Here is a 14,653-nt window from a genome sequence, read left to right as displayed (position 1 = left end):
GTGCAAAGGGCACCATGAAAATTTGACTAGTCGTTGACAAATGGTCGCTGCTCGAACTTGCCCTTTGCTGTCCACAAAATACAAATCCGCTCTTCACAATCCAGAGGAAGCATTAGTCCACATACTCATTTCTCTCATAACCCTTCTTACACCATTGTCTTCTCCACAGATTACCACCGTCTCATGCTGGTTGCAGAGTGTCTGTCAGCTCTGCTCTTCCCGTTCCAGTGGCAACATGTCTACGTTCCTATTCTGCCAGTGAGTTTGATGAACTTTCTGGATGCCCCTGTGCCGTTTGTTATGGGGCTCCACCTAGACGATGGCATGGACCACACTCAACTGGAGATACTGGGAAATGTGAGTCAATATACGAAAGTAGTTTGATGATAAGAACACCTGATGGAAATTTTACTACATGTTAGAACTGGTCCTGCTGGCCAGTTATTGGATGTTGGCCCTTTGTTTAGGCCCTATGTAGACATAGAATTTTCCATTAACAGTAGTTCGCTGGTCAAATGCTTGTTTAAAGGACCAGTCAAAATTCAACTGGCTTCTGGCTAGTTACTGAAAGAGTTAATACACAAACCTACACGGGGACATTTCCCTACCCGAAGTGCCTTGCCTTGGCTCTATCATGTCTGTATGTAAAATAAAAATATTAAAAAATCAAACAAAAATACCCTGAAATTTTGCTAAAAATAACTTCAGAAACTCTTTTTTCACCCAGTTATTTTCTCTTCAAAAACCTTTCTTCTCTCCCTCTTACCCATTCATCAGGCCTCGCTGTGCTTTGTGGACATTGACAACAACTGCATTGAACTTCCTGAGGACCTTCCCCTGTTTCCAAACAGACAAAGTTTTATCCGTGATCTCACTGGACTTCTACAACGCTTTAATGTCTCCCTGAAAAAAACTACACCGGAGAAAACACCCACAAGAACTCCAACGAGGGGTGACAGCAATTTTGATTGGTCGACCCTGAAGACAGAACTCACTCTCATTGGTGGATCCGGTCGGAATCTGAACTTGGAGAGTTGCATCGAAGCTGATCAGGATAGTTCTTATTTTAGTTCGCCGAGTCGAGGGGAATCACCGACGACGAGCTTGCCGAGCAAGACCGATATCTTACGCAACAACGAGATCGTCTCGAAAGTCGCCGCCATCGTTCAGAGAACTGGTGTGATCACTTCGATCAGTGAGATCGAGGATCGGAACTCAAACACTTCCCCCGATGGGGATATGAATCCAGAGACATGGGACCCCGAATTACGGAAACATGTGGAGGGACTCGTGTTGAACTCGGCTGTCAGAGAACTCTTCTTGAGTAAGATGGTTGAATTACTCCGGCATTATGAGACCTTTGTGATCCAGCCGGCATCTCACAGCATCGAGTCTTGGTTTGCAAACAGGGAACATATGCAGAACTTTGATAAGGTAGGGATTTTTAGTTTTCCTTCAAAAAAAAAAATGTTCATTTATATTGTGGCGCATATCCAGAAAGTGAATTTTGTTTCCTTCATTCCACATTCTGACTCTGGCCTCTCCTGGCCCCAATGTCATAGAGCTGATTTAAAGCAGAAACTAATCTTTAACACAAGTTCTGCTAAGTGCAATTTAGCTGGGAATTTGTAGCATGGAAACATGTGTCGTAAATTTTGGTTGTAACAACAAAAGTCAGATGTGTTTTTGCTGTATATTTTCAGATACAGTTGTCTCGAATATAACTTAATTTCAGAGGGGAAATGTTTGACAGAGATAAAATGGTTCTAGTATGAACTTTATAATTAGTAAGCTTTCATACTAAAATTGAAACAATGATTTTTATTCTTGCCAATCCTGTAATACCTTAAAGGATTTGGGTACTTTTTGTAACACAAAACACAATATCACAGATTTACATTAAACTTACACCGTTTGAAGGTAAAGATAGCAGAAAGCGTACCTTAAAATATTAGTTGCTGAGGTGCTGTAGTTTTTGAGAAATGAGTAAAACAATGTCATGAAAATACGTTTTTACATGCTAAAAATGTTTTCGTCTCACGATCACTGAGACGAAAATTATTTTCATGACATTGTTTTACCCATTTCTCAAAAACTACAGCCCCTCGGCAAGTAATATTTTCAGGGAAGCTTTCTACCACCATTATCTTCAAACTGTGTGAGTTTAAATGTAAACCTGTGGATATTGTGTTTTTTTGTCCTACAAAAAGTACATAGACCCTTTAAATCCTGAATTTTAATGTCAAACTCTGACACCTTCTCTTTTCAGGCTGCATTCTTGTCGGATCAACCAGAAGCATACCTCCCGTTTCTCTTCCCCTTCGTGGAGACGCAAATGTTTGCCACATTTGTCGACAACAAGATCATCTCCAACTGGGAAGACAAAGTTGAGGCGCTGAGAATCTTTGACGGTAGAATAGACCATTTTCCAGCCAGCAATCCCCAGACCCCAACCTGTGAGATTCAGAGTCTCATGAGCGAAGCAGGTATGGTAGGATCATTTTGAAGTTTAGAATTTTAGAGTCTGATTTTAGGGCCTTGTCTTTTGAAAATAATCTAAGCCCGCTTTGTTACCTAGTGCTTCAGTTCACACATGCAGGATTGTTTGAGCTTCGGCTCATTTAAACAAAAAATTGTTCAATGCATAAAATTCTCCTGAAGACGAGGAGAGTATAGTGTTCCAAATGTTGAGACCAAACCTGTTCATTTCAGAGCCAACACTCCCTGAAGTTTACTATATTATTTATAGTTCATTTTCATAAAAAAATGACATTCTCCCTTGTGTTTCATCAACCACAGAATCCAACATACGTCACCGAGCAGTGAATATTGACTACACATCGCCTGTACCACATGAGCTGACCAGCAAGCCGGCTGACAATAACCATAAACCAGGTTACTTCCCGAGACTACAAGAAGAGATTCTACTCAAGGAGCCCTATACACCCAAGTAAATATTCTCACTGTCTTGGGACAATATCATTGGTGCAGCTTTAATAGAGAATTCTGCGCTTACGGCATCCCATCCCAGTTCTATAGTGGGCAGAAGGCACAGAATTCTGCAGTAGGCAGTGACATCTAGCCTCGGCCCAATTTCATAAAGCTGTTATGCATATTATACTGCTTGACAAGTTACTTTGCTATTAGCCAAAAGTTGAGTGGGGCACCAGCCATAATAATGCAAACTTAAAGTAGTTTTGGCTGGTAACCTGTTTCTGCTAAGCAAGAATGTTCGTGCTCAGAACAGGCTTAGTAAAATTGGGCTCTGTAATTGCACACAAACATGCTAAGCCTTTCACAAACATTCAGTAGGGAATTCGCTTGAACTTATCTGCAAATCTTAATGTGTTCTCTAGGTCCAAGCACAGGAATACAGCGCAGTGGAGACGAAAGGACCGGCAACAACAGCACTCTGAGCACCTACAGCTAGCCCCGCAAGAGAGAGAAGTAAGTTTTTTAGTCTGTTGGTTTGCTTATTGTTTGTTTGTTTGTTTGTTTAGATGATCTTCCTGTCAAGGGAACTCTGCAAACTCCCACAAGGGGATATAAACACCAAGATGGCAACAGCCAATCTCTCTTATACAAACATAAGTAATCTTTGATTATGAGTTGCACAAATCAAAAAACCACGGTTCAGTAACAAGACGATTCTAGTCATTGTAAAATCAGTGGCTAGCTTGCTAGGATTCAAACCCACAAGTTCTGCAGTCTAACCACTGGACCACTGGATTCACTAATTAACTACCCTTTCCTTGCCTTTCACCTCTGTGGACCCCTGTTCGAATCCCGCCCCTGTTCGGATTGGTTTTTTAGTTTGTACCTGATTGTGTGGGTTTCCCCTTTTGGGTTTTCCTCCCACATCTATGATCTAAAACAGCATTTTTTTCTCATTTCCTATTCATCCTGTTATTTGCGCTTATTGTGCTGTTAGGTGTAAAATAATATTTTTGTAATTCTTTTTTAAATAAAATTAATCTGAACTGTTTTCCCCACAGCAATACATTAATCAGGCCAGGAAGGGGACCGTCCAACAACCGGTTCTCTCCAGTCTGGACCAGAAACAAACCAACTGGAAGTTTGTCGAAGGCCTCCTCAAAGAGTGTAAAGTTAAGGTCAGTTCAGAAATTGGGTGTCTGTCTATGTCTGTGTGTGTAGATGCCCTCCTCAAGGAGTTAACCCTGAAGGTTAGTCTAGTTCCTGTCCTCCCCTGCATGGATCCCAGTCTGTCTTTCTAACCACCCACTCCTCCCTCAGGCCCTTTTTGAAACCACGTCTTCGGCTTCAGATTTGGCTCAGGCTAGCTTGGCCCCGCGGTTGTTTTGACAATATTGTGCGTGCTTTGTGTACGTACTCTGGGTTTCAGACGAAAGAACAGAGCCTGAAGCTGAAGCCAAAGCCAAAGCCAGGGATTCAAAAAGGGCCTCAGTCATGTCTCTCCCTGTCATGTCTCTCCCAGTCATGTTTCTTTAAGTCATTCCCAATGTTCTTGAATGCTGCAACGCCATTCGCATCCTTTTGATTTTTTATAAACTTTTTCACAAAAACAATTTGTTTGATGTCAAGCCTTCCAAAATGCCATTTGTGAGTTAGTCTCCCGATTGGTGTCTACGGCTATGGCTACAACTGTACAATGGTATTGCTTAGGATTCTCTATACAACAATGCATGATGAATTGAAAATCCAGCCCTAGCCGTAGCCGTCAATTCAGGCATTCATTTGAACAATCATTCTCACAGATTTACTTTCAATTCAACTTACGCCCGTTTCATACAAGCGCTCCAAAGTTGCGCCAACCAAATTCTGAATTAAGTATACGAACAGTTTAACGTCTAGAATAGTTAGGAGCGACTTGACGCGCTATTAGTTGAAAGATTGACTGTTGCAGTCGTTTGAAATGACTCTGGAGCATCTTGGTATGAGACGTCGATGCACGAAATGTAAATGTTATGTCTTTCTGAAACCAAAATTTATTTGGGTCGACCTAGAGTCCCTCCTAATCTATTTGGTACGGCGTGCCTTCTGAAACGGGTGTTAGTCATGTGACCCATAAAAGAAGACTTGCAGAGATTCAATTTAACCTCTGGTTTGTTTCCCTCCCGTTTGTTTTCCTTCTCATTTCAGACAAAGAAGATGTTGGTAAGTAAGATGGGTCAGGAGGCTGTTGAGCTTGGTCACGGTGATGTCAATCGGTCCGGTGTGGAGGAGAACACGTTGATCGCTTCACTCTGTGATCTCCTGGAGAGAATCTTCAGCCATGGAATCCAGAAGAAACAGGTCAGCAAGAAAATGATTATCTTTAATGTCTCGCTCCTAAGCATGGAGGATTGTTGTATAGGTGTATTATTTATGGAAAAGCTTGAAGATTATCACCAAAGATCTTAATTTTGACACTCATGACCCTCTTTGACTCTCTATAACTCTATTTAACCCTCATTGACTCTCTTTGACTCTCTATTCACAGGGGAAATCAGCACTATGGTCTCACATAACAGGATACCGCAAGATGAAGGAGAAACGAGAAACCTTCCCCGAACACAGTCTTTCAGTTGTACCTCATGGGTCCGAGGCCAGACGGAGAAGTAGCTCCGCAGTGGAACCTGTCCTCGTCCCAATCCCCACCGAGCTTCCATTCGATATCAGGTGAGAGTGTGACATGTCTGGGATTTGTCAAGATTTGTAAACAAGAATTTTAGGGTAGTATTTACTCTTCAGGCTTTTGTGCTATACTTATTTGTATTTTGTGTGTGTTAAATTTAACTATGCATTCTGTTCAGCACTTTTTGATTGTGATTGTTAAAGACAAAGTATGTAGTATTTTTAATCATTGATTGTTTTAATCCTGTGTAGATTAATATACAATAAAACCATCCTGTGAAGATTTAATTTTAAAAGGGTAGTGGTGTTTTTGAGATATTGCCAAAAACTCAGATGAATTTATTTCCACGCAGGAAGAATAAACCGTAATTGGAATACACTGTTTCTAAAATTTTGTTAAACATCTCCCTCTAAACGACTACCTAGGGAGCTGAGAAATATTAAAGGAGGGTTATTGACTCAATGAACAGGGCACCAATGTAAAAAACAAAACGCATTGATAAGCAATTGTAAAATGCACTAATATAGGAACTAGTTATTATTGTATTAACTTATCTTTGTGAGATGGCTTGGTAATCAGCATCTTTGTCTGAGTGGGTTTTTGTTTTGTTTCTTTGTAGGAATGTGGAGAACATGACGCAGATTAAGACGGATGTCGGGTATGCTCGTGCCTTTGTTAGACTTGCCTTAGAGAGGAAACTTTTGCACAAACATCTCAAGTTGCTACTCAATGATTACGAACTCTGCAAGTAAGTCTAGTCAAGTGACTTCTCTATATTAACCAACTGGTTTGGACTAGGTTTAACTGAGTTCAACTAGGTTGAAATTATAAACCAGTAGGTTTCTGTCCATTTTCCATATTAAACCAACTGGTATTAACTGTGTTTAACTAGTTTATCAACTGGTTTTCAACTAGTTCCAGTTAAACCCAGTTTAACTAGGTTCAACTGGAATTTTGACCTGGGTGTCCACCCCCCCCCCCCACCCCCACACTATTTTGTCATTGTTGTCATTAGGGCCCAATTTCATACGGCTGCTAGATTTAATTCAGTTGCCAAATTATTTGAAGTTAGAGTTGATGCGTCCATCCTTTGAGGCTGCATTGTTAATAAGCAGTGTTGTAGCTAGACCAATGGTGGTGGGCTCTTAATCCAGTTAAGTCCACCGAGGGCGAGCTGTTCAACAAAATTATTGATGTTTAAGATATGGGGGCCATCATTGCTGAAGTGCCATTTTGAGGAAATCTATGCTTGGCAGCACAGTGTATTTTGCTCAGAGTGCTGGACAAAATTGGTAAGTTCTGGGCAGGCCCACCCAGCATCGCCCACAGTGGCTAATAGCTTAGAAATATTGTTAATATTTTTGACGCATTTCTTGACAGGAAACGTTACAAGCGTTACGCCTTCCTCCGGACTGAGGAGGAGAAGGAACAGTTCCTCTACCATCTTCTGTCTCTAAACGCTGTCGATTACTTCTGCTTCACCAACTCTTTTATCAGCACAGGTAAGATCTTTCTTACAAAATTGTCTCAATTCTGAGACGACATCTTCAGTAAATCCTTTTCACTGTTGTCCCAACAGCAATCGCCGTGGTGCACTGTGATTTTGCTTTGGTGCCCTTTGCAAAGTTCAAATACAAATTGGCATCTTTCTCATGAAGGTGCCCCTAATCAGAGCAAAGATGCTGTGGCTCTTGAAGAGCAAAGTTCAAGGCCCGGACTGTTCCTCACAACACCGAAGTAAACAACCACTCACCTTGTGTATGCCTTTAAATTCTTACCGATATTCTGTTCAAATTTGTGGTTTTTTTTTAGTTGTGCCTTACCGAGTCCTGGTTGTTACAACTCGTAAGTTCCAAGCTACAACGTCGGCAAACGCTTGGATCTGTGTGTCTGGGGAGATCAACGACTCCAAGATGATCTCAATTCCTAAGAACTCTCCGGACTTTGTGTTCCAGGTAAGCGAGGAGTTTCAGAACAAGTCCTTCCTTTCTGATTTGCCTGTTGTTTTTAACACACGATGATAATGATAATAATAGTACATAAAAGCGCATTATTACACCCTGTGGGCGTCTCAAAGCACTCAGTATTTTTTCTTTCTGGCGGCTGAGTCATCAGAGTATGGGTTCGAATCCAAGTTTTTACACTAATGTTCTTGGGCAAAAAGACCCTTGACTACAATTGTCCTCATCACACAGGATTAAATGGGTAGAGATTATTGATGTGAATGATAAGCAACCTGGAGACCAATTTGTTTTAAGACCCAATGGGCAGGGGTGGTCATACTGAGAGTGTAAGGTGTTTTGATATAATGTTCAAAAGTGCCTGATAAACGCCTTCTGGTGTTTTTAGGAAGCATGGAAAAATACTCTCTATACATGACAGTAAAACAGATAAGTTAAATTATTAGCTGTTCCGACCTACCGTCGGAACAGGTATTGTTTCTGTCGAGATTTTTTTTTCTTTTTTCTTATTCTTTGTTTCCGCCTAAAACCCATAGCAATTGCACACGTTTTTTTCTTTAAACCTAATCTCCTAGACCATAACTTCAAAAGAGTGAAATCATATACCAAATTGAAGCTTAGAACATAAGCTTTACTCTAAATGTAAACAAAATTAAAAATCTTAATTAATTAGCCACGTAATCTTCATTTGAATATAAGTGGATGCAGTCGCTTCCATGTTATTGTTAAATATTCTCTTTGGTAAATGCCATACAGTATGTACCTATCATGAGTTGTGACTTCTTGAGATGAGTCTACGCGTTTGAACATAACTGGATGCAGTCACTTCCATGTTATTGTTAAACATTCTCTACAGTAAATGCAATTCAGAATGTACCTATCATGAGTTGTGACTTCTTGAGAGGAGTCTACTCAAGTCTCTTTTTCTTGTTTTTCGACATACGTTCTGGACCACAGCGCAGTCTCTGTTTCTTCGTTTCCTAACTGAGTTCTGGACCAATATACTCTGTACACGAAGGTTTAGGGTTTTCGTTTAATGAACGTGCGTATATAAATAGGGGTTTTTGACGACGACGACATACCATGGTGTCCACAGAATTACACTAAACTTAAACAGTTTGAAGATAATGACAGTTGAAAGCTTCCCTTAAAATATTACTTGCTGTGGTGTTGTAGTTTTTGAGAAATGAGTGAAAAAATGTCAAATTTAGACTCCGAGGTGGCGTCGTCCGTGGACGAACATGCGTAATTAAATAGGGTTTTTTGACGACGACGACGTCGTCGTCAAAAACCCCTAAAGGCATCTAATACTACATTTCAACCCTACTTAATAGTTATAGGCGTTAGCAGTTCATATTTAGTGACAACGTTCGCAAAATCATGAAACGAGAATTATTTCGCCGGATCATAATCCCCTCTGTTGATATACATACATGTAAACCCTCAGAGTGTGTACTAGCCCTTATAGCCTAGTGGTCATCAGTCGCGCTTACTTGTCTGATACCTGTGAGTTCGAAACTCCGTGCAATAACAATATATTTTTGTTATCCCCCAAAACTAAAAAAAATATTTCTTTTTGTAATATTTAAGTTAGATTCTTATCTTTATATCGATAGTGTTGCCTTTTCTTTTTCTCAATTGTTAGCCCAACATAACATGTGTGCATGCATGACACGATGATGTTTGAAAAACACAGTAAGCGGAAAATGGTGATCATAAGCGCAGAGTTTGGTGGTTAAGAGTTCTGTGAAATCAAATCGTACTAGATCAAACATCAAACCACCGACCCCCTAAAATGTTAAAAATCGTAATTAATTAACCACATGACCCATATTTGCATATTTAATTGGGAAATCTTTGTAGCACCATATCTCAAGAAGTACACTGCCGTTTTTTTAGACTGTTTGTAGTTAAAGACTCCTTGGGGATTGGAGATTAATTTTGAAAAACCGTGACCTCAAGTTGACCTCTACTTCCGGGTCAACCCAAAGTGTGGCAATATCGATTTGGTCATTTTAGCACATAATCCAAGGAAAAGAACACGGAACAGCTTTGTGTTTGTCCACAAACACCTAATGTCTAGTTTCTGTTTTGATTTTGTATTTATAGCATAGCAATCTGGGTATCCTGACGACGGTACGCATTGGACATGACAACTCGGGCCTTTTACCAAGATGGATGGTGGACTATGTTCTAGTTCGCAATGAGGTCACTGGACACACATACAAGTAAGAGATGTGTTATACAAGTTATATTATATTACACAAACATTTTATGCAAAAAAAAAAGTAATGGCCTGACGTTTTGACCCTAGCAGAGTCTTTCTCGAAGGCTAAATGACAACACAACACAACAAACATGAACAGGTAACTAAGTGAAAATTGTTTATGCATACATTTTTGTGTTTTGCCGGTATCAGGCTAGCCACAGTATTGCCATTTAGTGGATATAATTCTCTTGGGATTACCTCCCACGTCTAAAAAACTGAAACTGTTTTCTTTGTCTTCTCTCCATGGGGTTCTTGGTTAGTATAGACAAATTCAGGCGCGCACCAGGCGCACATGTCTTGAGCACCGCGCGCCACTGCTGCGGTGTACATGTACCTAGTTTTGTGCACAAAGACATGAGGAAATCATATTAATTTTCACTCTTTATGGAAATTAAATGTTTTCCTCAACGACTTACACAATTTCCTTTCCAGGACATCATGATATACTAATGTAGATCACTGACCAGAAATATTTGCAACTAAATTGAAACCGAATCATCTTGAAAACGGTGATGTCTTAGGTGAGTTTGGGGAAAAGACGCGGAAACTGCGTAAAATAGTCACTAAAAAGAGTATTTTGTCAGAGTTTCAGTATTTTACTCTTTGCTTAATTTTTAAAAAAATATCAAGAATGTAGTAAATCGTCATTTTACATGCAGCCATGTCAGAAAAATCGCATAGATTGTCGAGGAAGACATTAAATTTCCATAAGAAGTGAAAAGGGAAACGGTTTTCTCGTGTCTTTGTGCACAAAATTAGGAATAATAATGGTACACCGCAGCAGTGCCGCGCGGTGCCCATAGCGGCGCCCAGGACTTGCATGCGTGGATTTGTCTATAGTAATTAATTTTACTTTTCTGAGACACAGGTCCTTGGATTCAAAACCAGAATTAATTAACAAATGAAATGAAATGAAATGAAATGTGACCCAGACCAATAAACATGACTTACTCATAACTGATCACAGGTTTCCCTGCAATCGGTGGATTGGACGCGGCGTCGATGACGACAGTCTGGAACGTCTTCTAGTCGGAGAGCTACTCCCACCTCCATCAGAGTCCGAAGAGCTGTCCCGAGGGTCAAGGACCCCTCCCAGACCCAGTTCACCTATCCCATCGAGACACGCCAGGGGTCAGACACCAAAGCTAGATCAAGATCGCATACAGGAGATGCTGACCGATGCGGTCAATAATATTGTCAAGCATTTCTACAAACCTGAGAAGGAGGTTGGTGTCTTTCCTGATTTAACCCTTTTAGGCCTGATACTCAACAGAGCACTGAAGGCGATTGCCTCCATGCCCCCTTGCCATTGCCTTGGTGCCCTTGAAATGCTCTAGTAGAATATTGCAATTTCCTCATAGGGTGCCCTTTACCAAGGATAAAATGGCTTGATGACCTTGCCCTTTCAAAAACACAAAGCAATCAGACCTGCCTTTCATGCACCATTTATGTTAGTAGTAAATATATTACCTGCCTTTCATGCACCATTTATGTTAGTAATAAATTGATCATATGTACGCATTAATGTTTTACTCGTTTCTTTTGCAATTTGCTCAGTGGTTTCTTCCCTGCCTATTATTGTTTTTTCATTCCAGACCACAGCCTTGCATGATGATTGGGTTTATTGTCATCTCTATAAATATTATTCCATTTACATATGTCATTTTTCTGGGTTTATTGTCATTTGTATAATTATTTATATTCATGTACATATTGTGTCATTTTCTGTGATTTACTTTCTGTGGTTTGCTACCATGAAATAAATGTGCATTTATTGTCAAGATTGGAATGAGCAAATCTTATTCCTGGTTTTCAGTCCATACCTGATTGTGTTTGTGTTCCCTATTTGGGGGTTTTCCTCCCAAATTGACATTTCTTCCTTTCTTCACTTCTTCACCACTTTTCTACACAAGTATCCTCATGGGTCACAATGCTAGTTACCAATGCTAGTCACTTGGTTTTACTACCAGAAAGATATATAATGATAAAAATAAACTGCTTTAAAACTCCATTTTATGTTTGCTAGAGGCTTGATGATAATTGTTTTTGGTCATACCTTTTTGTTTCTTATTTAACGATTTTTGTGATCGTACTTTTTATATAGCTTTTGATTCACAGATGCTGTCGAATTCCTTCTATTTTCATATGTGCATTTGTAGCATAGTTATTTTACATGTGCTTTTGATATATCTTTGTATCGTTTCATACCAATTTTATAAATATAATATTTGCACAGTACATATTTTCATCTAGAAATTGTCTTATTTCAGCTTCTAGCCGTGATGATATATTATTTAGTAAACCATTTTAATTCTATTCAGAATTATATAAATAACTAAATGTATATTGTGTAAATGTCCTTCATATGAGGATCAAGAATAAGTAGTGTAGATAAACTGAAATAGATTTTAGGTTTATTTTTTGTTACAAAAAATCATGAAGAGTCTTTTTGAGATAACATGTCTCTACTTGATGTGTGATTTTCTAACATATTTCTACTTGATGTATGATTTGCTACAGAGAGGTCGACTGACCGTGCTTCTATGTGGCGAGAGAGGCCTAGTCCAATGCATGGAGATTGTACTACAATATGGATTCCGATCCGCAAGGCTCTTCAGAAATAACTTCTTCATCTGGGACTTTCTAGGTACTTACACATTTCTAAAATGTTTAAACTTGGGGGATAGACAATTAGCGTTTTAAACTTGGAATGTTGTTGAAAATAAGATCAGAATTTATCATAAAAAGTAAACTTGCAGGTACAATCATGTGCTCAGAGCCAGTGTGGTCGTGAAGTTTCAAACAGTTTACTCTGCTTGCATCAGGAGAGGGAAAACAACAACAAAACAAGCAGAGTATACTGTCCCAAACAATGAGACCACACCCGCTAGTTTCAGAGCCAACTCTCCTTAAACAAAAAAAGAGATTTTACACTTGGCTGTACCCGCAAGTTTACTTTTTTGATAGTTAATTATTATCTTTTATGTATAGACCCTTTTTTTGTAACATCACAGCCGCAAGTTTTTCCAGCAATGGTGGGCAAAAGTATGGTCATCTTTCACAGGAAAAATGTACAATAATTAGGCTTGTTACTTCGTTCACTTGATGATTTTGTTTTTCTCGCTTGTTACAGAAAAAGTAGCCAAATACCTTGAGAGTATTGATCAAGATGACGAGGGACGTCTTGGATCAGTCCAAGAAAAGAGAGCAAGGCGGACATTCTGCTTCACGATTCAACAGATCAATCAAGGAGCCGCCCAAGCTGGCAAAGATGGCAAATTCCAACTCTTTGTTTGCATCGGGATCAGGTAAGATGGAAGATCAGTTGCGATCCACGCTTGGCCAAATTTCATAGAGCTGCTTTAGCATTTAAGCACAACTAAAATATGCTTACCAGAATAAGATTAACAGCCAAACTGTGATTTGTATCCTATTTATTTTTTAAGTGTGAGTTTGAGTCTCAGTCGTGGAAAATTACACAGACACAGTTTAAGAAAAAGTACACCAGTAATTTACACAATAAATAACAAAAGCCATTATACACTTTCGGTAGACAGTATTGTCCAAGTCCCACACTTCGTGTATCACAAATTATTTATAAAATAACAAACCTGTGAAAATTCAGGCTCAATCGGTCATCGGAGTCTGGAGAAAATAACGGGAAAACCCACTCCTGTTTTTGAGCGTTTCGCCGTGTCATGACATGTGTTTATAATAAATCCGTAATTCTCGCTATCGAGAATTGATATTGTTTTATTGTTTTCTCAAAAAGTAAAGCATTTCATGGAACATTATTTCAAGAGAAGTCTTTCACCATTACCTTCTGTAAACCCTGTAAATTATTTGTAAATCTGTGAACTTTTTTTTTTTTTTTGTACCGAAAGTGGCTTTAACAAGTAATTATTGGAGTTCTTTTGGGTTTTCTCAAAACAATAATTGTTGTGATGTTTTTGTGTTTCTGCAGGGATCACATGCTCCACTGGTGGCTACCAGTCCTCTCTGAGACTCCAGTGGCTTCATCAATGTACGAAGACTCCTCGTTCCTTAACTGCAACAGCCTCCTTGACTTTGTCGTCAACCTCCTCATGCAATTGGATGAATTCTCCATTATGTTGGAATCTTCCATTACGAAGGGGGTGGAATTATAGCATACCTTTGTCAGTGATGCTGGAATCTTCCATTACGAAGGGCGTGGAATTATAGCATAACCTTTGTCGGTGATGCCGGTTGGTAATCTTGCATCTATTTCAAGAGTATGGTTAGGGACTAAAAAAAAGTATTGTAATTTAGAAGAGGCAAAATTATAAGGATGCCGCCAGATTCCAATCAGACTTTGCTCTTAGTATTAAGGTCAGAAAGGGCAATGTATAACTCAAATAAGATGCAAACAATAATGTAGTGGAGGTCAAAGGTCAGTACAGTCTTCTGATTGTGGTTTTTCTGTAGGTTGATGAGCATCCTGTATTAAGTACAAGCCAGGGCCCATTTTCATAAAGCCTGTAAGCACCTAAAAATCTTGCTTAGCAGATACTGGGTACCAGCCAAAATTCCACAAAGAATGCATTGTTGTAACTGGTGCCCCACTTGATTTTTGCTTAGCAAAGAATTTTACTAAGCAGTGTTTTCTGCTTAACAGCTTTGTGAGATTGGGCGCTGTGTGCATTCAGACTTTATAGGCTTTGGTAACACATTAAGGATGCTCTACCACATAATCAAATGCACAGCCCAGAGGGTATGCAAGGTTTAAAGATGGCACAAAATGACAGCAGAATCATTGCAAATGTCCGATTTAGCGGCCCAATTCATAAGCAAGATTTGAAATGCATC

At 39.5% G+C, this 14,653-nt stretch overlaps 1 protein-coding gene across 1 annotated transcript in view; it reads left to right on the top strand.

Moving 5' to 3' along the window:
* The window catches only part of LOC117291960 (DENN domain-containing protein 5B-like), a 48,666-nt gene extending 34,288 nt beyond the window's left edge, over positions 1–14,378 (top strand). The window contains exons 6-21 of the mRNA XM_033773983.1: positions 170–357; positions 778–1,434; positions 2,270–2,486; positions 2,800–2,950; positions 3,357–3,447; positions 3,996–4,112; positions 5,122–5,274; positions 5,462–5,640; positions 6,216–6,344; positions 6,977–7,098; positions 7,409–7,551; positions 9,667–9,785; positions 10,794–11,052; positions 12,347–12,473; positions 12,960–13,134; positions 13,791–14,378. Of these exons, the coding sequence (XP_033629874.1) occupies positions 170–357; positions 778–1,434; positions 2,270–2,486; positions 2,800–2,950; positions 3,357–3,447; positions 3,996–4,112; positions 5,122–5,274; positions 5,462–5,640; positions 6,216–6,344; positions 6,977–7,098; positions 7,409–7,551; positions 9,667–9,785; positions 10,794–11,052; positions 12,347–12,473; positions 12,960–13,134; positions 13,791–13,974 (3,011 nt within the window). The 3' untranslated portion in view covers positions 13,975–14,378. The remainder of the gene's footprint in view (positions 1–169; positions 358–777; positions 1,435–2,269; positions 2,487–2,799; positions 2,951–3,356; positions 3,448–3,995; positions 4,113–5,121; positions 5,275–5,461; positions 5,641–6,215; positions 6,345–6,976; positions 7,099–7,408; positions 7,552–9,666; positions 9,786–10,793; positions 11,053–12,346; positions 12,474–12,959; positions 13,135–13,790) is intronic.
* The last annotated feature ends 275 nt before the right edge of the window (positions 14,379–14,653 follow it).

This window comes from Asterias rubens, chromosome 6 (genome assembly GCF_902459465.1).
Source record: "Asterias rubens chromosome 6, eAstRub1.3, whole genome shotgun sequence".
In the NCBI taxonomy this organism is placed as follows: Eukaryota; Metazoa; Echinodermata; class Asteroidea; order Forcipulatida; family Asteriidae; genus Asterias; species Asterias rubens.
The sequence above is the reverse complement of the archived record's forward strand: the minus strand, read 5'-3'. Positions and strand labels throughout refer to the sequence as shown.